General features: G+C 40.2%; 1 protein-coding gene across 7 annotated transcripts in view; it reads right to left on the bottom strand.

Annotated features, from left to right (window-relative positions):
• EVL (Enah/Vasp-like) overlaps positions 1-25,523 on the bottom strand; it is a 160,946-nt gene that overhangs the window by 58,308 nt on the left and 77,115 nt on the right. For 6 of the 7 annotated variants that reach the window (XM_069858818.1, XM_069858819.1, XM_069858816.1 and 3 more), the window contains exons 2-3: positions 22,167-22,335; positions 16,350-16,527 (exon numbers count right to left, since the gene is read on the bottom strand). In XM_069858818.1, the coding sequence (XP_069714919.1) occupies positions 16,350-16,527; positions 22,167-22,335 (347 nt within the window). Of the gene's footprint in view, positions 1-16,349; positions 16,528-22,166; positions 22,336-24,144; positions 24,281-25,523 lie in introns of those variants that run through there. The other variant, XM_069858820.1, reaches the window with a different exon arrangement.

The following is a 25,523-nucleotide window of genomic DNA, read 5'->3' as shown; positions in this document are numbered from 1 at the left end:
CAAAAGTTCCATTTTGATTTTGGTAAAATAAAAACTACCATCAGATGTAATCTTTTCTGGGAAGTAGTTTTGGTTTCTGTTAAAAGAACCTTGAAAACCCATGTAAACACTTTTCTCAGCCTTGATGAAATGGTGACTTCAGCACCCACCTCATGCCTGGTGCAGACCCCTCAGTGAGTTCCCCAGTCTTGGTGCATCTCAAGAATGCTCCAGAAGATACATACAGTTTGTTTGTTGTTGTAACTGCAATTTAACTTCAGAAGTTGAGGAGAAACTAGAATGAATATAAGCCATGGTGGTGAAATGCATGAGAAAACCTGCCTATAAAACAGACCAGAGCAGCGCTTGCATGCTCAGCCCTCACTGATGCGTCCAACGTGCCGATGCTGACCTTTACAGCATGACCAAGGACGTATCTCTGCGCTGTTGAGGTTTTTGCAATGGTTTCTCAATGTAGCATTGCAAAAATAGTCTCCTTGTGTATTAAGACTTGCTGAAGAAACCTCCTGACCCCAACTCTAACAGCTTAATTCAGTGGCTGTCTGCCTACAACTTTCTGCACGATTTGCAGCATCAGTAAAAACATTATTTAAACATATGGTGGTGTTGAAAGATCTAACTGTAAAATAATGTGATCTAAGACAAGAAATATATACAGCACAACCCTAGTTGGGCAATTTCTGGACATGCCTGTAAATTCTGATAAAAAAGAAGGTGGTTTGAGGGTGCATTTTCAGGCTGATAAGATAATGAAAAGCCACCCAGGGGCAATCTCATCTGTCAGAAAATCATTGCAATAACAGACAAAAAAAATGCAGTTATTCTGGGCTGACAGGAATGTAACAGCAGATAGAGAAAAATAATAATAATAAAAAAAAGGAATCAAATGCCAGCTCTTTTAAAGAGCCATATATTTATGTTCAAGCTTTAGCCTGGAGCCCAAATACTAAATTTAGAGTGATCAGAAAGGTCAGAGAGACAAGGAAGGAAATAATCAACAGAAAGCATGAAGCATGCTTCCCTTGGATCCTCACCTTTGTTACAGTTTTCAAACCCTTCCTCCTTTCACAAACTCAGGGTAAATTCCTCATTTATCTCAAAGAGTCAGGAGTTTTGCTGCTGACCCTATAGGGGCTAAGCTTTCTCCTGGTGCCTCCAACCTCCACCGCAAAGCCAGAAACCTGCCCACACACTACAACCACAGATCTCCACAGCAATGACGGGAGCTGTTTGCATGCTGTTGCTGCTCTTTGGCTCCCTATATCCTTCCAACCCTCCATCCTCACTCAAGAGTGACCCTCCTGCCACACTTTGCATGCTAACTCTTGCCAGTCTTTGCATTAGATGTGCCACCCTCGTTAGTCAGCAGCAGCACTCAAGGATTTGGCAGGCTCTGGAGGACATGGAAAGGCTCATTTCTTTTTGTCTGAGTTCAGTTAGTCTTCCCATTTTGCTGATTCAAAATGTTTTCTTTTGCATTTAGCAATGGTCCCATAGGATTTTCTGGCAAAGTATCTTGGGAAGTGAAATTGAAATGCAGGTATTTGTAAATGATGTATGGCAACCTAAGCACCCAGATCCAAATGTGCAGAGTAATTTCTAAATATGCTATTATCAGTTGCCTATGATAGACAAAAAAACTAAAACCAAATATTCTGTAAGATAAAATGTCTTAGCATCCATTGAATTTCAGGCAAATCTATATTCAAATGGATTTCTGAGAACACTTAACCTTCTGAATGTCCTCCTGCTCCTGTCCACCAAGCATACGGGTGCCTGCACTCCTGCTCCTCACTCCACCACACTGCAGGAAACACACCACTTCTTCACAAGTAAGAGCAACTCACATTTAGCAAGTTCACACAGTCAAAAGAGGTGATGATCTCAATGACTTGTGACCATGTGTTTATCTTTAAAAATGTGAAAAAAGCCAAAATACTCCTCGGTCAATGCTAAATAATCTTCTTTCTCCTATTGAACAGCCAGGTATTGTCATTAGAAATACGTATGAACAACACCAAGTCACACGTAATCACCTGCTGCACAGACACTGTCACACTATACATTGACTTTTGAGTTGCAACAGCTACAGTGACAGCACCAAGAGAAGCCGCAGGGACCGCTACATGTGTATTTAAGCCTGATTCTTCCCAGAGTGATGTCTCTGGACAATGTAACCTGGGAAGTTTACTACCAGGTTCCAGCTCTTGTAAGCTTTAGCTTGGTATCAAGAGTGAACTTACCATCTGAAGTCTATGACCACAGAAGACAAACATTTAAGCAAACCTGGAGGAAGATCTTTGCCTGCATTGGCCAGGAACAAAGGCTCTGGAAAGATTAGACTACCATAGCTAGCTGTGGGGATCCACGTTCTTCTGAAAACATCAATACTCTACAGCGTCTATATGACTGGCTCCCTCCCACCTCACCCATTTCTATCCTTCACACTCTTTCAAGAGAAACAAGATTTGAATGCCAGATCAAAAAATCTTTCTCTTCTCCCAGTCCTCCCAATGTATGCCTCTAGCTGTCAAATCTTTAGCTGGCAAGTTTCTTAGCATTGTCAATGCACACATTGCCAGTTCAAATACTAATACAACAAATTTATCCCTAACAGCATTTTTACTCACAATAATATTAATACATTGCATTCCTTGCGGAAAGCCATTTACAATATTTACATTAACATGCTTAGACAACATAGTACAAAAGAAGACTTGCAGATAAAAATCATATCTAATTGTCACCTACTACAAATAACAGATTATAAATTTCTGCTTTACAAAACATACTGGGATCCTGCCTCTTGCATTGTCTCCCGTGAAGAACTTTAGAAGCGCACAGTGTCAATGTGCAATGCAGTTTTACAGCTGCTCCTTCTGTTTAACTCTTGAATTGACAGTGGGGGTATGTTTTTGGAAAGCACCTCTAAGCCAGCTGCCTCTCAGCTTCCGCACAGCAGCATTCTGCCAATTTGCAGAACATCACTAGAAACTGAGAAAAATTAAATTTATAATTCCCTTGGCTTCTTCTCACGTCCTCCGAGTCCTGCATAAAATCAGGAAAAAAAAGACTTCCATACATTGAATTATGCTTGGTCTTAGAGTAAAATGTCCTCATTGTGAAAGAGTGATAGGTCCACCGATTATGGATTCAAATATGATCCTCTATGTATCTGTAGCCTGGATGGTTGTGGTACATCAGGTCTCTGTAATCACTGGCCTAAAATTCACAGTCTCCCTACACAGAGTTGAAACAGAACTTACTTTTGCCATAATCTCGGAACCTGTCTTTTGCAAAGCACAAGATTTGTTTCATTATATTGCTGAGACAGGCTGCCATTAGTACAGAAATAACTCCTTCATGGATGCCTCTGCCAGTGCATATTCCTCCCTCTTACTGGACCTTCAGGTTAGAAGCAGTGGTGGATCAGGGCAGTCAGTGCTTACCTGCAGACCAGGGGGAATTGCCTTTTGAGCTTGTCATTGCTTAAGCTAGGAGAAGATACTAGTGCATATTCTCATCTATGGAAATGCTGATGTTTTTCTGCTGTCTCCAAAAAGGAGGAAAGGAGACAGAGACAAGAAAGGAAGACTTAGAAAGGACTCAGGAGGAACACCCTGCAGATGGGAGAGAAAAGCGCTAAGTCATACAGCAAAGGCAAGAGGCTGAGCCTGCAGCTACAGTAAACTGAGCACACCAAACTGAGATCTCCCTGAGTTGGTATCAGTCCTATTGACTAAGAAATAACTGCTCTCTGGCCTCTTTATAAGAACTAGCTCCTAGCCAACATCTAGTCTGGCAGTCACAGGTGTTTTCTCAGAGGATTCAGAAGTGTTTGGTTAAACCAGATGGATACTTGCATCTGTACCAGACAGATTCACTTAGGGTGCCCACTGCTTCAGAGATGAGTGAAGAAATGAAGCACTGTTCTACAGACACACAGAGGAAGATCCTTCTTCACACATTTAAGCCAGGGTAAAACTGCAGATGTTGAGCATGTACTTGTGCCAGCAGAGGCGATGCTACTGGAAGGCCATTATCCACCACACAGCCCTTGGAACTCATCAACCAGAATCAGCACCAAACTGCCACCTCAGTGAGATTCTAGGGAGATTAAGAAGAGGACAAGATAAATCTCTTATTTAAGATTTGGTCAATACTGAAAACAGGTCTCATTTAAGTCCTTGATGCTCTCCCTTAACACAGAGCATAGGCTTGCATCAATATAGAGCAAAATCAGTACAGTAAATAACTACTGTCATTTTCCTTCTATTTAGGGAATGAAATGCCCTTACAGTTCTCCCTTACTTTGCAGTGCATGCAGAATCTACCTCTAAAACTGTGCAGCATTGTACATTGTACAGTTTCCCAGGGGCTGCATTTACCACCAGAGGGAGTCCCGGGAAACCAGTAGTGGAGGAGACGGAATTAAAATAAATGTTTTCTCCAGAGCACTCCCGAACACTAATCAAGACCAACAGATAAAGCAATCCATGCAAATCAGATTGACAGTGATTGCTTTGCAGGGCTAGGCTTTTTTATCAGTAGAACCGGAACAGATTTTTAAATGCATTGTCAAGACCTGAATCATGCTGCCTTCTCCTCAGCTGTGCAGCTGAGCACGTACAAGTGCAAAGGGTAGGAACTTCGGGAACTAAAATTATCTATTAGCAGATTATTTCCTTCCTGATCTGCAGGATGACCCAAGATTGTTCCTTTTTATCATAACTGAGGTTTGCTCCCTGCTGTGTTGCAGAGACTCCAGCCATCATGTTTGTTGGGCCACCAGCCATCAGCACAGGAGTACATTCATACTCACCACCTCTAGATGAGCTGTCCTCACTCTGTGGTCTAGGTGTCTAGCATTTGCATGGCTGAAGTTCAGCTAAATGAATTCAATTTTCAGCTGTATTGCTTCCTTGGGATTAACTAGAGAAATTACAACAGTCACTTCCATAATGGTCTGAGATTCTGCTTCCAGCATGCCACACAACCTAGAGCTTCTAGGTCTCTGACCCGGTGAAAAATAAGATGCTGGATGACTGCACAGAGTCATCTAAGAAGGCAATTAATAAACTTTGTATGAGCTCCCCAGGGATTACCAGACAGCAGCAGAAGCTGCTCTACATGCTTTGCTGGCGGCAGCATATGGTGACTCACTTGGTGGCTGGAATTAAGCAGTAGTCTTTCCCCTCAGCTGAGCTCTGCCCTATCTCCTCAGCTGTTACACTGACTGTCCCTGCGCAGCTCTCTGGTCCTAAACACTGTGTGTTTTGACCAGGAACATGCTTTTACTGAATGTGAACTATGGCACATAATGAAAGCAGAGTTGAAAACCAAAATTCAAACACTATTATTTTTATTTTGATTACACGTGAAAAATTGTCTTAGTCCAGCAACTTATTCCTGACTTTTAATCTGTCTGTGTGAGCATTTCTTTCTGAGTTCAGCTCTGGTATAAAATCCAAAAATTTGCATCTACAAAGACCATTTGTTTGCAGAGCACAGATAGTCGAAGAAGTGATAATCTGACGTGTTGCTTGTGTGAACACACACATATGGACACATACAACACACACCTGTACTTCTGCGGGTTCTCACTAACTGTCTTAGGGAAATACATGGAGCATCACGAAAAAAACAGCTTATGCGCATCAATTTCCAGGTCCCTAAGTTATTACTATTAAACTAGAGTTTTAATTATTACTGTAATTACTAATTAATTACAGTGTAATTAGAAATGATTACTCTATTAACTAGATATTTTAGGAAAGGATCATAGCAAAACTGTCTTCAATCAGAGAAGGGTTCTTAGAATCACAAAATAACAATATGGTTTGGGTTGGAAGAGACCTTAGAAATACCCAGCTCCAATGCCATTAGCACAGGCAGGGACACTTCCCACTGGATCAGGCTGCTGAAAGCCTCACCCAACCTGCCCTTGAACACCTCCAGAGATGGGGCATCTACAACTTCTCTGGGCAACCTGTGCCAGTGTCCTACCACCCTTACAGTAAAAAATTTCTCCCTAATATCTAATCTAAATCTCCCCTCTCTCAGCTTAAAACCAGGACCCCTCATCCTATCACTGCAATCCCTGATAAAGAGCCCCTCCCCAGCTTTCCTGTAGGCCCCTTTAAGTACTGGAAGGCTGCTATAAGATCTCCTTGAAGCCTTTGCTTCTCTAGGATGAACAAGACCAACTCTTTCAGCTTGTCTTCACAGGGAAGGTACTGCAGCCCTCTGATCATCTTTGTGGTCTCCTCTGGACTTGGTCTAACAGATCTATGTCCTTTACAGTCAGTGGCAAAAAAGATAAAAAATAGGCTGAATTTTGCCTCAAGGTATCTGGTAGAGACACCTAAAATAAATAACTGCCTGTCCTTGGAGCACCTCTTACTGATCTTTGGCCACAGAGACAGTCCAGTTCAGGTATGAAACTCTGTGCTACAGACAGCTGCATTTCTACCCCCATTAGAAGGAGGGTAACGGTCACAAAATTATTACTTGCTCAGAGTGGGATCATAGCTAGAGGAGTGTATGAAATATTGTGTAGAGACAAACTACTATAAGGTCTGGCTTTTACCTAGGTAATCCAGAGAAACTACTACATATAAAAAAGAACTGTGTTCCTTGCCAGCTCAGCAGCTAATAACCCAAATCTATCTTAATCCCTATACATTGATGTATCTGATCTCAAGTTAATCACTGATATAAACTGGCCAGTACCAAACATTTAGCATAAGGTACCCATGAAGAGTATAAAATTAGTAAGAAGGGGGAAGAGAGGCTAACACTAGAATTATACAACATCATAATTATCAGAAGACGCCATTTCTGCAAGATGATTAAAAATGAATACATGCATTCCTATGTTAAATATATTTGGAAACTTATTAATGCCGGAAAAAGTTGGAGATCATAGAATCATAGAATCATAGATTCACTAGGTTGGAAAAGACCCACTGGATCATTGAGTCCAGCCATTCCTACCATGCCCCTCAGACATCACCTTCTGTACAATCTCTTGGAAGCTTCCATAGTTTACTTTTCCAAAACCAAATAGAATTTGAGGAGTACAGCACCATCATAAAAATCAACCTGGTTTGGCTGATTCAGGTTCCTATCAGTAGTCATCACTCTTTGCAAATCTAGATCTGTGTAACTACCATCACAGCACAGTGACCAGTCACATTTTTCTTTTAAGAATGAGGGCATCCCTTACAGTATTTTAAGTACTTTATTTAACTTTTTATGTTCTTTCTCCTCTTTTCTTCTAGTGAGAAAAATTTCACAGAATGTTCTATTCTACTTATTCTATGACATTATATATTATGAACTATGTCAATATTTGGCTTTAAAAACAATGTGAATTAACCCAAAGAGTGGGTGAGATGTCAGTATATGTACGGAGTTAAACAGAGTGGAGTTACACCACCTCTAGCTCATGCAGGGTCTGAAAAGGAAGACAAACTGCCTTAAAAAAGTAATTCTTGTTCCGACACAAATGAAGTCAGGCTATTTTAGAGACTACCCCGAGACACCAAATATCAAAGCACTTTAAGAATGACAGGAAATTAACACAAAAGTAAAAGAAAGTTTGTTAAAAAAATGAAATCACTTCCAGGGAGCAATTTCTTTTTCACTGAAAGAAATCAGATGCCCAATCAATAAATAAATGTCCCGTAGATTACTACCGTTGAGCAAATCAAAACACACTGAGACTCAACATTACAAATATGTTGCACTGGAAAAGGTAAAGAGAAAAATACCATTCTCACCACAAAAAGCCATTTGCTTTTCATATGCTTCAGATATTTGAAGAGCCGTGGACTCCAAGCACAGACTACGAGCTTACTCAGGAGGTAAGAAGGCAGACTGGGGTGTAAACCCATGCCTTTGCTTATTGCAAAGAGCAGAGGGGTGAAGTCAGGGCAGAGCCCACCACTGCCTGCCTGAGGAGCTGTGACCAGAGGATGCTAGCAACACACTGCTGGTGTAGGCTGGTGGTAGGTGCAGGCACGTGCCATGTCCCTAGGGAGAGGAGAGGAAGCAGAGAAGGAAGAGTAACACAGAGCTCCTTCTGAGTCACAGCATCTCCTGGGCCAATGCAGCTTTCACACTTCTATGGCTTGAGGCTAAGCTTCACTCATAGCCATAGCTTGACACAGGACATGACATATATAGCACGGATCAACCCCCCAGAATGAGCCCTGGCCATATGAAGAGGTATATTTGGCAAGCAAACACCCCATAAATGGTCTCAGAAAGAATGCCAGCCAAAATCTGGCACACACTGCTTGCACATAAATTATTGGACTTCTTAAATTTTGATAAGTACCTTTTTCTTTTAATAAGCCAGTAAGTTCTTCTGCCACTTACTGTAGTCTAGTGAAAAAGCCACATTACATCTTCTACCACTGAGCTCTGGGAACTTTGCCAGTTCACACCAGTTTCAGAAAAACTAAGGGTTTGAAGGTAATGGTGCTAGGGAATCTGTCTAGTTAAAGTCTTTGCTCCCAATGTGCACTGGTCCCTCTTAAATCTCTCAACAATTTTCTCCCCACAGTTTCCTTCCTGAAGTGGTTTTCATTTAGTGCAGAGGAATTCAGCACAGCAAAATACATCAGCAAGAGACTCAAGAACCGTTAGATTTGTTATGCTCTTCAAAGAACAGAGGCACCTTTTGTTGTTCTAGACACGTGACAGCAGCTCCAGCACGGCTGCTGCTCTAAGCAGGGATATAATGGAGTCCTGCAGAAAAGTGCCTAAGACACGTACAAGCAATATGCCATGAGTTTTTATTAGCGTGACACTGGAAGATCACTTCACTGCCTTGGAAAACTTTCTGCCATGGATCCCAACCATCTGGAGGACAGAAAAACTCAAAAAACCCTGATGCCTATTTCTACAGAGCAGAATAATTAAATAATGGCTTGATACTTCCTGACAGATCAATAATAGCAATGATACTTAGAGTTTTAGCACTGAAAGGAGTCTGTAATCCCAGTTTATCTACTCATGAGTGAAGGAATTCATCTCCTGTGCTCCACTCAGCTGGAGCCAGGTTAGTATGGATGATGAACCGGTTTTAGTCACTGCTTTTTCTGGCTGGGCCAACTTCTTCCAGTTCTGGTTTTAAACACATACCTTTTAATGTGAACTCAACTTAAGAAGCGTACCCAGGTTCTTAGAAATGTCATATATCCATCCCAAGAAACCCAGTTTAAGCTGAGAAGAGGGTGCTTCAAAAGTTTTGTAGGCAGGGGAAGCTTGCAAGGCAAGTGGCCATAATTCCAGTATAAGAAATGTTGATTGTTTTGGAAAAATGGGCAGTGGGATTGTATAGGGATTGTTATCCTCTCCAGCACAGTAAGAAAGAGCCTTGGGAGCAAGATATAATAAGTGCCACTACAGCTTGAGCTGTTGTTTTTCAGCTGTGGTCGCAAAGGACTTCTGCCCTCTAAAGCTCAGGCAGAGACGGGACCCACTGAACACGCAACGTGGCACTGGCTGTGGAGTACCCTCCACTGGCTGCTCAAGGAAGCAAATTCACATTTAGGTTGCTGGGTAACAACTCATCTCTGTTCAGTTTGTAAAGGAAGGAATTTACTCCTATAGCAAGCAATATACCAAAAGATCGTTTATAAATCAGGTGGATATTTCTGGAACAGTTCCAGTGATAAAGCGATGCAGCAGACAAAAGGACAAAGCTCATCACCTTACTTGAATTTTCCCTCCCTCTTCATTGACTTACAAAGCACAGCAAGTTAGATCAGAAACTGCCTTATCTGATGAGGGTTTCCAAGTGAATAAAGTTTATAGTGAAACTGGAATAGGCACGAGGCCGGAAAAAAAAATGTGAAATTTATTTCTCCAAACCTTTTTCTAGTGCTTTTGGAAGATGCCACTTGAGAAACATTTATTCCCCTGACAACACTTTGTTTTTTAAAGAAGCAAAAGCTTTTTGTATTTTTAACATGCACCCAATTAACCATTGCCTGTGGGTTGTTTTTTTGGCTAGCACTAGGTTTCTGACAACATGGATCATATTTACACTTGTAAGTTTAAAAATTTGTTATTTACAAGTTCTCCATGCCTGCCCTACAAAAAGAAAAAACTTCTGGGATGATTTGGATAAAAGACCTGCAGCAGAACAAAATGCTTATGATCCTGCAGTGTCTACACAATATGAGATTACATGAGTCTTTAAATGTTATCAGCACATTTAAAAGTACAACATGCATAGAAAATATGATCTTAGTGGTTTATAATCTGCACCAACACACCTGATAGCGTGGGAAACCAGCCCGCAGCACAGTAAGCAAAGTGCCTTGCATGGGGCACAGATCTGCTTACACCAGCACAGTTTTGGAAGCAGCTGGCTGCAAGTGGGCATTGTACTCTGTGGTGGGTCCTCTCCATTATTGATGAGTTATTTTATGTATTATGCAGTACTGTAATGAAGATGCGGTCTTTTATCTTACCATGCCGTGTCCTCTACAGTACTGGGGAGTCTTGAGGCAATGTTATCAAATAAAATAGTCACTGCATTGTAGAAGATGAATGCAGCTGACTGGCTTTCCCAGCAGTTACACTTTAGTGCCACTGAAATATCAAAAGAGATGCCAGACTACTTGGAAAAATTCTAATGAAAAAATGGCGAAATATAACATTACAAATTTGTATCAAAAGAAAAAAAAATCACAGCCTTTAATCTGAAATCCAGTGCAGCACAATCTTCACACATATCCTACACTGACAGGAACCTTACAAATACTTAAGGCTACTTAAGTAGCAGAGAGAATGCATGCTATTTACTGACAGTTTATCTGCTTTTTAGATGAATCAATGCTTTATTCTGCTATTTCTCTCCCTATTTTGGAAAGCTCAAAGTGCTTTCCAAGGAACTTCCACCTAGAATATGGAAATGCTGTCACTTCTGGACTGGGATAAAAGCAGAATGACTGAAGGAATAGAAAAGGATCCCAAACTCCAAAGAAATGTGTCAAATACAACTTATAGGATTGGAAGCAAGGGTAACGCATGCCAAATAATCCACAATGGTGGAAAAGAAAAGACAAGAGATCTGATAATCAGAAGAAGAGGAGTGAGGAGCAATCTTTCTAACAGCCAAAATGTCCTCTGTGCAGAGTTAAGGCTGGCTCTGTGAAGCTCCATAATAAAAGGCACAGGGCTGAACTCAGCATCCTCTGCTACCCATACATCTGTATTGTGTGGTTTGTAAGCCACTTTGACTCAGAAAATTACTTTCTTGCAAGCAAACCAAGAAAATAAATCACTACTCATTTCAAATCTTTCTCCTACTATCTTATGTTTTCCTCCAACTTCTCCTCTCTTAGTCAGATAACGCAACTGACCTCTTTAACTATGACTAACTCGTCAGCATAGCGCTCTGCATAAGCCATTCCAGCATGCAGTGTTTATATCTAGAAATATAAATTATTTTCTTGCATTGTACGTCAACAATAACTATCCAAGTCTCCAGGGCAAAGACATCAAAAGAAGAGCAAAAGTCTATAGTACGTTATATTCACTACACCACAGGCAGCAATTTATCAGTAGGCTGCATCTATCAGACTTGAAATTCTTCCCCAGTTGGTACCAAGTCTTTAAACCATAGATGCCCAAGACACCCTCAGAGCTGTTCATGCCAAGCCACTGCCTGTTTCTGCAGAATGTTCTGATGGAAACATACAGGTGCTGTCAGGGACCAGCCGGGAAGCAAGGTCAGTGTCAGAAGTGAGCAAGTAAGGAAGAAAAGATATGAAGCCATTCCTTAGTCTGTTCCTATCAATTAGGGGAGCAAACATAGTGTCATTCCCTCTCTCAGGGAAGTGTAGCCACTCACTGGGATAAGCACTGAGCATACATGCTCCATTAGGCCCTGCAGAAAGAGTTAACTTCATTAAGGGCACCACTGGCTTTCCTACAAAATTATGCCAGGGAAGAACATGCCTATTTTAGCTTGCTGATATCCTCACCTCATATCCTGTTCCAATAACCGTGCCGTGCTGCCACAGATCATTGCATTTGTTAAATCTAAGAGGATACAAACCCTGAAGAACATGAACCTTGCCTGCTAACCAAACAGCCTGTGGGTAGGATCCATGCAAAACACTTTTCCTGCAGTACCCTTGGTCAAGAAGGGGTGATGCTTTATCCCCAGTGAAACCTGGCTGCAGGTGACAAAGTAAGCTAGGGACACTCCTTGCTTCAGGGAACTTCTGTCAGGAAAAGGTCTGGCTTTACAAAGTGGACATCCATGAAATAAAAACAATGTAATGGGAAGTCATTTGCCATACTAACAGTTATACTAAATGACACCATTAAGGAACTGTAAGGAAGAGATTGGTAATGAGCACATCAATGTTATAATTTACTCTCATTTTGCAGGCTGGCTCAGGACCGAACCAACTCTTCATTTTTTATTGTAAAGGAGAATAGATTAAAGAGATGTATAAGGAAATCAAAGTAATTAGCCATATAGACAAGCTGGCAGGTAAACAATTGTGATTCAGCAAGGCAGCTGGGCAACTGTCAACCTCTAAAGAAAGGATGGTGCATATTTGTATTATTATTTTCCTTTTAGTCTTATTTTATCTCATTTCAGATTACTCGTAACCAATCATTAGCATCCTTACAAAGCACAAGATTGATCCGAGTGTATGTTCAGCTCCTGCACTGCAAGACTTGCTGTACCCTACCCTGAGGGTGGGCACTGGAAGAGGCACTCATTACAGCACTGAGAATTTGGCCATGTGAAAGATGGCCAGTCCTCCCCGTGGGTAAGACTAAGAGTTCATCTATTGCAGAAGTGCAACTAGACAGTAAGTTTAGACTATGTTTTTTCTCCCAACTTTCCCAAACTTTGGGACAGAACCATAGAATCACAGAATGGTGAAGGTTGGAAGGGACCTCTGAAGGTATAGTCCAAGCCCCCTGCTAAAGCTGGGTCACCTACAGCAGGTTGCACATGAACATATATATAGGCAGGTTTTGAATATCGCCAGTGAAGGAGATTCTACAACTTCTCTGGGAGGCTGTTCAGAGCTCTGGACATCGGATTCCTGGAAGAATACTTCCCCTGGGATGATCTTCACACATAACCCAGTTCACACAGGCTGGATGTAGGATCTGATTTAGCCCATTTATCCTTAGGCATTTTACAAAGAACTTGGTTTAGTTTTCACTAGTGCCCTATGTAATCAGCACAGAGAGATCAGCACAGGCAGTGAATGATCTCAGGTATCGTAGTCTCTCTTGTGAAGAAGTGGAACAGTACAGAAATTCCCCAAACTAGTTCATAACTGCATATTCATTTGAAGTGACTCATTCATTTGAAAGTCAGTACTGCCTAAAAATTATCTCCAGCTCCCCAAAATACAGACTGCTATAATTTTGTCAAGCTAATTCAGCTTAATGAACCATTCAAAACCCCACACTTCTGCTTTGCAACTAAGACTAGTTATTTTCCAAAATGTTACAGTGCCCTGATTCCAAGTCTGCTGAAGATACGATGCAGTCTTAGATTTTCTGCTGTGATCTCTACCATGATTCATTTTAGTCTACACATGTAGGCGGTAGAATGAAGGGAGAATCAGTCATGGAAGTCAAAATCTGCATCCAACTACAGGAAGATTATCAGTACTTAAACACAATAATGTCTCACCAGGGAATACAGGAAACAAGTAAACATTAGAAACAGCACATCCCAAGTAGCGCATGTAGCATATCCTGAACTGTGAGGCTAAGGTCATTCTGTTCTATAAATGTGCCAGAAGAAACCCGTACTTAACTCTCTGGTTTTAGTTGAGCATTGTATTAGTGTGTGAGTAGCTCTGTGCGTACAAGTGCACTTCTTAAAGCTGTCATCCATCTGCATAAGTACGTGGTCAACTTTAATAGATGGATGGACACATATAATAAATACATCTTTTTCCTAATGATTTTTCCATATGAAAAAGCAAACCCTAATGCAGCACACAGGTAGCAGTATGAATGCAGTATTCAGGCAGTGGCTGTGCCTGAAAAGATATAGGGGTATGTCTGTTTGTGTAAATTCCTATTCGCATTAATTCATGCCCACAAAAGCCTATGCGCTGCATAAACCTAGAAGAGCAGATCTGAAAAAAACATTTTATACTTTCTATCCATCATGTACTTTTCCTGTCAATTTGTATGCTGAGATCATTGCAATAACTGGGAAACTTAAGACGATATAATAGTCTTCAATATAATCTGTTATTAATTTGTAGCTAATATATTTTAAAGATAAATATAGAAATAATTTTTTAATTACAAATAAGTTTGATAAAAATTAATATTTTGGGAATTTTCTTCACAGAATTAGAATTTTCTTTAAAACAACAAATGCTGAAATTCCCTTTAAACCAAATTTCAGGGGTTTGACAAGCTCAGTTGTAACAATGGGACAGCTGGCAATCTTTTAACAAACTTTTAACACTTTATGTATGAGAGAAAAGGGGTTGGTGAAGACTGAATATTTACCAGACCATATTTTTTTTTTCTGCAAAAGAAAGTAGGAAACTTTTTAATCTGTGACCCAATTTGTGTCTGTCTATGTGACAAGCACAAAGTTTAAAAGCAAGCTTTCAGCATGGGCTGGATCTCATGCCTGTAAAGCATTCTAACACACTTTGGTGTGCTCAGTAAATGAATAAAAGAATATCTCTAAAAATGCAAGTTATTATTCTCTGTATATTCATAAATGTCTCAGAAATCTAATAGGCTTTTCAAGTACTCATAACACTCCCTTAAAAATACCCATTGCTTTTTTTCCTAGGAGCAGTGAACATAATCAAAGTATCGACTTTATGACAATTTCTTTCATTTTAGTCTAAGAGCAATAAATTCTCATCTTGAGACTCATGTTTCCACAAGGCACCTCTCTGGAATAACTTCAAAATCCTGCAAAACCCTGAATCCCTTTCACAGAAAGAGATAGATATTAAAAAAAAACCCCAAACTTACTTAAGTGCTTTCAGAAGAAATGCAGACTCATCATAGACATTAAACCAATCACTACCTCAAGACCATAGTTAAGAGTATCCCAATTTTGGAGTTTAATCTGGTGGTTTAAAAGGGTTGAGCACAAATAGCAAAGGGTTGAGCAGGCAAATAGCTCTGTACTCTTCAGACTGGCAGGAGACTGGCGAGTCTTGGCCAGATTTCCTCCTGAAGTTTCCTGTTGTGGCACTACTAGAGCTGAAAAAATTCAAGCTGAAGAAGGCAGAATTCAGGCCTCAGTACTTCTAAATATAGCTCAGAACTTAAGACATTTCTTGATATTTGATGACTTTTGCATTTGACAGCTTAACAGGGTGAGTAGAAATAGCAAAAGAAGATAATATGAACTTCTATATTACATATACACCTTTTAGTAAGACCTATTTATGTATTGAAGGTTGTCAGAAGACAACCGCTCTAAAGAGCTGCTGTCCATTGCCAGTAAACACTGCAGTGAAACTTGCATGGCAGCAAGTGATGTAAACCTTGACTAACCATGTTTTCAAAAGCAAAATAGGGCTGTGGTACATGTTTTGCAGGAGAAAAATCACCACAGAAGGACTGCTTTCTGTTCCCAGCCCAGAAGCTGCTGAGAGGTCATAGGCATGTAACAGAAGGCAATACTTCATTCAGATATCACAGACCAAAAACTGCTTTCCATTGAGAAACCAGGACTTCATTTTGGACCCTTGTCAAGCTAGTACAATGACAATTTCACGCAACACTAAACTTCACCACAAACTTCAACTGCAGTCAAAATGGTACTTAGAAACAATTTAATTCAAGGTCCAAAACACAAGCCTTGGCATTTTACTTATGAGATAACCAAAGCACCACACACTCCTCTTTTTGAAAACCAGCCCACAAGAGCCAGTGGCTGCTGCTGACACCCAGCATACGGTCCGAGTTGTACCTTATAAAATCTTGCTAATTTTACCCTGGTTTCTGTTTATTTAAAGTTCCATTCTGCCATCTTACACATAATACAATGCATACACAGATTCACATAAATCAATGGGGCTACTGGCCTGCTGAGACATTCCCAAATAAACATTGATTTCTTATTGTGAGTTAAGGCACCATGAGAAATTAGAAAGAGGGTGAATAACACCTGAAAAATGTACAATTCATACCACTGCAAATGGTGATCTAAAGGCTGTCTACTAGAGACCAAGTTTTTTTATTATAATGTGTTTTATAGTGGCATACTATCCAAAATAAACGCAGCAGGTGACTGATGACAAGCGTTGTAAAATGTCACAGATCAATAAAGAGCATATTGGCTGCAAATTTACCTGCATCTTGTGAGTTCATGATATTCAGAGCAAACAGCATTGCATTGGAGAATGTGGTAGCCTCTTCTTTGCTTGCAAAATTCAAGCCATAGACCTGCCGTGCATCGCGCCATTGATGAAAGGTAGGTGTTGCTTGATTGTACTTCAGTCCTTTCACAATCGAGTAATTAATCACTACCTGTGATTTGAAAGAGAGGGGTGAAGATTAAAAATAGTTCTGTTTTCAGTGATAAAAAAGCCTCGATCATTTGGTAAAGGCTGATTAAATTGGTAGAGGCAAGTCATTTGGCAGCTCCTCCACGGCTGTATGGTAAGGTAGTGTGTGTTTTGATGACAGAAAACTCACTTCTGGGGGTGAGATTTACAACAGTTCAACTCAGCCTCAGGGAATTGCAAGCTAGCTATGCAAAATCTACTACCTGCTCACGTTTTCTACAGCACCTCCACAGGATACAGCTGTGCAGACACTGTGGACAGATGTCAGGAGCCAGGGCCAGCAGCTGTTGCCATCTTTTAAAGCACGATCATGCACAATTGACACAGAAAAAAAGCCAGGCAGCTCTAGCACTAACCCTGCCCTAGAGCAGATATATGTTCGACTTACTGCACTGGTACTGCTTTTCTCCTCCCATGCAACTTATCACCACAAGCTTCTAATGTTGAGAGAGTCTTTTCTCTAGAATCAGACAGGTAGTGACAACACCAGACAAGTATTTCCTCTCCCACCTCCTCCCTCGCTTTATGTACTGTAATTTCCAGGTAAGGAGTGACTGCAACAGAAGGGTGTTTTGATTTAATCTGCCAAATGCAACGCCCTCTTTATCCCTGGGCAGGGCACACAGGACACCCAGCTACACAGTACGCCTGGTGTCTCACAAGAAACCTCCAATCATAAAAGCGTAAGCTCGAGGTGGAGAGGGAGGAGCGTCCACCGCAGCACTAATAAACCAGACCCATGGCAGAGACAATGCCACCAGGACTCTCATCTCTGGGCTGAAAATTGCAAAGTTGTGAGGCAAATTTAAGAAACAAAACACCAACAGAAAGGATCATAACTATTCTCATAAATAGGTATGGTGCAGTTGAAAAAAAGAGACAAGTAAGAAATGGAGGCTACCTCTTCATCAGCCCACAGAGGCTGCAAGCAGAGGGAACCAGGGACAGAAAAAAATATGAGCAGGGAAAGACTTAAGTTCATTAATCAAATGTAGCAAATCTGGTTTTGAATATTCAAGAATGTATTCAATAGAAATGGAGTAATTTTAATTCGAGTTCTATCAAGAGACAGAACAATCCCACAATTTCTGGTCTTTGTTGAACACCAGCCTATGGAAACCCTCCATCAAAGTAGTTTGCATGGCTCATCTGTAAATTAGGTGAGCTGGACACTGATATGGAGGAGCAGGAAGAGGGATCTTGGTGCACACTGTCTGGAAGGTCACTCTTAGTGTGAGTCTTACCATTCTGGACTTGGAAGCAGCAACTGAAGAAGGGAACAGAAAGCCAGTAATGTAAAAATACTTTACACAGCATTTATATCACAGGTGGATGCCATACACCAGAAAAACCATTAATAACATGTTTTTATACTGTATGATTGACCAGTACTTTGGTAAGTTTTCTATTAGTACTATGGTTGTATCTATATGACTCCAACACATCAAGTAGACTCACACTTGGATTACTACCCCAACAATTTTAACATGTACCAATTTTTAAGTTTTCCAAACACTTCTGAGCAGCTTAACAAAGGGAATGCACAGCCACTATCTTAGTGGATATGTTTGGAAAGACTGTGAGCTTCTGCCAGGCTTTACAAAGTAAGTATTTCTCACTTAGGAGAAGAATCTTCTGTTTCAAAGAACAGCACTATTAGTACAAAGAGCACCAGAGGGTATAGTGCAGTTGTATAGTGAAAGACAGAAATTGTAAAAATCTAGCCAAAAATAATTTCATAGAAGTCAGGTGAACTGTTCAAACTGGGAAATTAAACATAAAATCGCCAGCATTTAGTTCTACCCCCTTTGGCCAATATTTCTAGAAAACAGAAAAGATGATGTTGGTTCTTCTGCTGTTGTTAAGAATGAGTGCGCACAGGTATCCGGTACAGATGGTGCTGAAACTCTGCAAGGCACATGATGATAATGAAGTGCTTCAAACCTGTAATTAAAATAAAGGTCTCCCTGTTTGGAGTATAGCATTCTTTGCAGGTGTTTCTAAGGGATCTTTACTCTAAAGCTTTATAGGTCAGTAAGATAGCATCTGCCATGCTGATCAGACCAACAGTTCATCTTTTAATCTTCAGTTGTAGTCTATAATAGGTGAATTGGAGTAAATTACTGGAAATCTTGCAGAAATATGTAAGGGCTTTGTCCATAACAAACAGTTCTTCCTATAACTCTTTACCTAGAGTTTGTCTTAAAAGCTGAAACATAGCATTTTATGTGCTTATTTTTTAATTTTCCAACACCTTTTAGTATTTTCTGTCCTGAAACAAACTAGTCTTGCTACTGGTATAAATGTCTATATTGTTTTGAACCCTATTAATTCTGGATTTTAACGGTCTCACGTGGCAAAGAGTTTCAAGGACCAGTTGTGAATAGTACTAATACCTTGACAGGGCTCACAGGAATAGGGGTAGGAGGGCCTCAGGACCACATGTGAGGTGTAACCACAACCAAGATCATGGGAAGAGCTCCCAAGCAAGTACTACAGACCATGCGCTTGCTTATTGAACCATAACATGACAACTGCTTGTTTCTCCAGAGCATGAAATGGTTCAGAAGTTTGTTATCAGCTTGTGGTCTGCCGTGCTGCCAGTGCTCAGATTCCTCTCATGAAGAGCAGTCTTATGGTTGCTGAAACAGGGAGGATATGGCATAGCTGCTAAAAAATGCTACAGTTGAAGCTAGCTGCTTTGTTTCCGTAAGCAGGCCCAAACCTGACCAACTTCTAATAAGTTACAGTGGTGATTAATTGTTTTTTTATCTTCCAAAAAATGTGGTTTAGTTTATATGTCAAGAATGCTGTCCCTGTTTCAGTTTTGGCTTAGGCTCAAATGTAAAATGTCCCACGATCCCCAAGGCCCTGTTTCTACATTCACTTCTTAGCCACATCAATACACCAAACCCTCAGGAGATATGATTCACTTCTGACTTGCATCCTTCTCCTCGCCTATTTGTTCAGCACACGCCTTTTGATGATGAGATCATGCTGAGCTGAAATCATTTGATGTAAAACCCTGCTTTTTAAACTTTCAGTTGATCAGTACTCTGAACTGGGGAGCTACTGCCTGTCAGCTAAGCCATAAAGATGGACCGCTTGTATGTTTTGTGAACTTCTTGTATAGCGACTGAAGCTAACACACTTCACCTTTACAACAGGCAGGGTGACAATGACAGCTGGCAAGTTGCAACATGGGGGTAAACTGCTTTCAGCTGTTGGGCGTCAAGAAAATGAAGGCTGCAAGGAAACATTAAAGCTCATGATGTCAAGCGATTGCAATACTGATCTGGCTTTAGCTTCAAACCAGTTCTGGCCTCTGTGGCTACTTCAAAGCTTCAGAAGTCTACTTCTGGTTTTCTGAAGATTACTGCTCGTGCCAGCATCAGTCTATACAAACGTGCACATGTGTGCCGAGCAGGAAGGGGAATTAATGCACTGCTGGTCTGTAATTAGCACTGCTGCTGCACCCAAGCACACGAGGAGCACATCGCCCAGACACATAAGGGAAATGAGGTCAGGTGACCACTTCTTGATCGTGAGAATGATGCTCGAGTTCTGCCACTTTAAAAAACATATTTCTTTGTGGTGAACTTTCTATACACCGTCAGCTACAGAAGATGATAAACACAGATAAGGTAAGCAGAATGGGAAGACAGTATCATAAATTCTAATGCATGCACCAAAAAAGGGCTAGGAAACAGAAAGGCTGCTAGACAAAGATAAAAAAAGGAGTCTACAAAAGAAGAAATGTGGGGAAAAAAAAAGAAAACTAAAGAGAAAGATTAGTAGAGGTGCAATATAATACAAAAATTAAAAGGGAAACATTAAAAGCAGGCAGGGATGAAGTCATGAAGATTACTCTAGTCTATGCCTTGCCAAAGTATGTAATAAAACTTATAATTGTTCCTTTGTGGTATCATTGTGTTATGTATTTTAAAATAGCTTCTCAACTCTTGGAAATCTGTGTGGCTTCATTGTGTGTGAAATCACATGTGTAGCTGAAGATTGGTCCTTTTCAGAAATATATGGCATTCCTGGCAAGATGACAACAGCTTTTACTAAAACCACACTTTTAGTGTGATTTAGCACAATTTCAGAGCAAGCATGAAATGGCCTGTACAGAGAATAATTTTAACTGAAATTCATTTTTTGTTCTTGTTAAATGCAAATTCTTAGCAAGTACAGCAAGCTTATGACTCCATGTGAGACTCATAGAAAATATTTTAAACTCTGAATCTTTAGACTTTCAAAACATCCCTTTTAATACAACTATCTATGCTGTCTTGAAGTTACATATTCATAATACTGGATTTTTGTATTCAGATTTAAGGTGGATATTTTCCTTTAGACAGTTTTAAGTGACTAAGGTAACCTGTACTTTGTTTGAGGGAGAATTTTTAGTCTTTAAATTCTAGAAGAATCTGAATTGATAAGATTTTTAGGTGGCAAGCAGCCTCTTCATAAGCAGGAACATATGCAAGCAAATAGAATGTTACAGTTAATGCAAAGCATGTTTAAAGTACAGATCAAGATTTGACTTTATAATATATTCTAGTCTTTAAATGCTCTGATTTAGACAGACCTCTGTTACATACCCTCCCTTACACATATGCATAGACTTTATGACTTTTCCTTATTTTACACCAGCTGTTCAGACACAGTTTAGACTGTAGTCACATGAAAATCATTTATACTTACCTGCTGGCTACATAAAATAAACACCTAGCATGGCCTATTTCAAAGCAGCACTGGCTTTCACAAGTGACTAAGCAGTCACTTATTTCATTTATTTTCAAAAATAGAAAATATTTTTGAAATGAAACTATATTGATATATTGCCTTTTCTCTGCTGAGGAGGTTAAAAACAGTGGCAAAAGATATGGCAGATATTTCAAAAGTGCACTGCAAGGAGCTGAAAACAGAGGTACTCAAGCCAGGCTGCCGGGAGCTGATGGCCGAGGAGAGTCTGATCCCAGTTCTGATTATCTAAATCCTATATAACTCCTTTAATACCCAAACAGGTCCTGTGGGCTTAGGCTGCTGTAAATCAGATCACAGTGTGCACCTAGGATTTTAAAATGTATTATGAGGAACTAATTACTTATCACAGCAATGTAACAATAACATTTTATGAGATGGCGGTGCAGAATGATTGATTAGGGCTGAGGGTTGGACTTATGATCTTAGAGGTCTTTTCCAACCTTAATGATTCTATGATTCTGTTTTTGGTTTTTGGTTTTGTTTTTTTTAAATATAGTGCTAAAAATTAACAAAAAGTAAGTCAGGGGGAGCTGAGAGCAAAACCTGCAGAATAAAATAAGATTAATTTCACAAGCAAAGAAGGAGGGAGGGAGGATAACATTAAAATCTCTCTGGCATTTATCAAAAGTTCTGTTTGCAAATAGGCAGTAATGAATTATTATACATTCTGTGCACAAAAAAAATTATAGAAAATCCGAATGACTGGAGTAAACAGACTTGTAGGCACCTTGTGTGGAACAGGAAATGTTGCTAGACTGCATTAAATATAGAACTGATGGTATCAAAAGAGATCAAAGGTTAATTCACAGGAAACTCAATACAGTTACTCACTTGTTGATCTTGCAGTTTAACTCCAACTACCCTGAAGGTGTTTGTGGCTGTGTTGTGGTATATGTTGATTCTGCTGAATCCCTGCTGTCCAGGTTTGATTGGCACCCATTTCTTACTGGTATCATCATAGACCATAACTGAAGCCCGGGCTTGGCAAATACTCTGTTCACTAGAGAGGAAAAACAACAACATCGGGGGAAAACAGTGAATTTGCTGTGTACTACAAAAAAACATCTAAATGAAAAGAAACCAACAGAAATTACTAGAACGACTTGCAGCATATGTTTTATAAAAGATCTAGTAATCCTTTCAATGCAATCTGCCAGTTAAATTAAAGCTGGCACGTATGTGTTCATACATTTAAAGAACTCCAGTATGCTGCTGTTTTGCACAGATAACCTATTTTATATAAAAATATTAGGCTCTGAGGAATAACTTGTTTCACACAACCATTATGAAACTGTCCAACAGTATAAAGGCTCCATTTATTTAATGTACCTATTGGCAACTGAAGCCTTTCACATTTGCATGAAAACTTACCGATGTTTTATTGCTTACCGACAAAAATAAATGTGATATCCACAGATGAGTTATACATTTAAAACTGGAAGCAAGTAGACCTTGAACCAAAAGCCACGTTAGGCAAACTGAAGAAATCAATTACGTTAATCCAGCTGACGTCTAATACCCAGACCCCCTGACACACTTAGAAATCCCAGAGTACATGGTGCAAAATATGCAGGAGTTCTTTTTTCCTTCAAACCAGCAACAGAATAGGTGGAAAAGGGGAATCCATGAATGTCTGAATTACACAGACATTATTTTGTACAGCATTAATAACTATTTTTCTTCTGTAGATTCATAGAAATTCATCAGTTCTTTACCTCATGCTTGCACACCAGTGCCTAATATGCATACATTAGATTTGTGCGGAAACACACCCTTCATGTGCAAGAAATGGCAAATACTGTTGAGGTGACATGTCAATATGGATCAAGATTTCACTTCCTGCTCTCCTGACTTCCCAGCCACATTTTTTTATACCAAATGAAATAAGAGTTCCTTGTATGAAGAAAAAATGGATCCCCCCAAATTCCAGAGATTTGAGATCTTCAAATATAACAGGAATTTTCAACAAGCAAATAGTGCAACTTAGGACTAAATAAAACTATTATTTTCTGCAAAAATCTTAAGTTCATGATCACCCTATTAACTTTAGACCTATATATATTTTTATATACCTCCTTTCCTTAGCCCAAGCCGCATTCAATAATTTTTGGCAATGCGATATCAAGTGGTAATCCACTTTGCACACAAATCCTTTTTCCCCTCCTCTCTTGCATATACTTCCTTGTTTTGATTTTGTCTCAGTAATGCCTCACCAGTACACAAACAAATAAACAAGAAGCTCTTGGTTGGTGCTAAACCATATCACTGGCACCATGCTAAATTACACCACTTGTAAATGATACCAACTGCTGTAAACCCAAACACAACCAACCCCACCACTGCCATCGTTTTGATGAAAGGGAGTATATTACTGTAAGTATTAAGAGGAACTGAATAGATTACAGAAACAATTTTCAACCTTTTATGACTTGTGTCTCTCAAAAAGATATCCAAGACAGACACATCCCCTGCTGAACACTAAAGCCAAGTGACTCTGGCTTGTTTTACCACTTTGCATAGCCTCCAGGTAGCCCACAGACCTCCCCCACGCTGTGGGTCAGAGTCTGAAAACTCTTCACAGCATTTACAGAGGGAACAAGGTAAACAAATTCAGAATAAACTGTGACTTTTTACATAACACGGGAACAGATAGATTCTGTTACTGGAGCGATATATTCAGAAAAGACAGATTAAATATTATTTTCTTTACATTCTTCAGAACTTATAAAATCCAGCTCATCCACCAGTTGCTGTTGCTTTGTTATGCGAAATACCTGGAAAACAGCTGTACCTTTGCTGATTTAGTTACCCAGCAAATACCTTTCCATCCCTTTTTTTAAGGTACGCTAATGTCTCGTGGCAGCTTCTCCATATCTGACACTAGCAGCTGAGGGATTTGAGCTCACTCCAGCCTGCCTAATCCTCCAGCTGGTGCAGGAGCCACAGACTGGCAGCAGTGGTGGCACTGCCTGCTTCTTTCATACCTGCCTGGGGACACTCACTCTGCCTCAGATTCACAGATCGGGAGAACAGGAGGAAAATGCACCAGCAAAAAGGTTTATATACTGGATTAGCTTTGCCATGTGGAAGCAGGATGGCTAAAAATAACCTCTAGGGCAGTCCTGCGGCTGCATGCTGCACACCTGCCTGTGCTACCAGGTGTCTCGTGCCACCTCCAGCTCCAGGTGTGGGGAGTATCAGCTCCCTGGGGCTACAGCAACATCCAGCTCTGCAAGCCTTTGGGCTCCTAGAAAACACGATCCCTGCCAGAGCCACGGTCAGCCAGTGTGATACTGGGTCCTTTTCCTCTGGCCCTGCCAGTCATTATAAGCCTCGCTGCACTAAAGCAAGGGCACACCACTAGTTTTATCACTGTAAGTTTGGGACCCAATCTTGTCTCAAATTCCAATGAATTTTGGAAACCACAATTGTCACGGGTTCCCTAATTAGTCAAAATCCATTAAATTATCCTTACAACAGAGAGAATGCACCTAACCATACAGACATGAGGGCCTTACTGTGCTGTTACTCACATTTCCACACACAGATTCTGGTGAAAAACAGCAACTCTGCTGTCAAACTCAGCTGCCATTGAAAACTGCAGCAAAGAACCCCTCTATCATCTTGTGATTGAAATATAGATATAGACCCCAGGAGCAATATTTAATGCATGACAACCAATTGTTAGTGTAACATAAAGCAACACACCAAGGTCAATCCCTGCTCTCCCTACAGTCAATGGAAATTTTTCATCATTCATTTAAATGGAACAGGATCAAGCCTGTTATTTGGCCTCCAGTGAAATAACAGAAAGGAACATAAAAAAAGTACAGCACAAGGGGAATCCGTTCCTGCAAAACACTTCATCAATCTTTCAAAACCTAAAATGCCCCCAGGGACCCATTGCTAGCTTGCTGTCTCATCCTAAATGGAGGTGTAACTCTATTCCTGAAGACTCTTTACTCATCCTACCCAGAAAATGCACAATTCTGCCACTGATGCTTCAAGGGGCTTGCCTGAAAACAGTCCAGAAAGTATTCTTCTTATAAGAATCAGAGAGAACCTCTCTATCATCATCAGTGGAGTCCATTAACTTAACGAAAATCAAGCAATGTTAGTTTCATGAAGCTCCAGGAAAATTTTCTGTTCTTTTTGCCACCATGCATCACTGATACTTATGACAACTAC

Source organism: Phaenicophaeus curvirostris, chromosome 5, assembly GCF_032191515.1.
Source record: "Phaenicophaeus curvirostris isolate KB17595 chromosome 5, BPBGC_Pcur_1.0, whole genome shotgun sequence".
Taxonomy (NCBI): Eukaryota; Metazoa; Chordata; class Aves; order Cuculiformes; family Cuculidae; genus Phaenicophaeus; species Phaenicophaeus curvirostris.
Note: the sequence above shows the minus strand (reverse complement) of the source record. Positions and strands in the feature narration are given on the sequence as shown.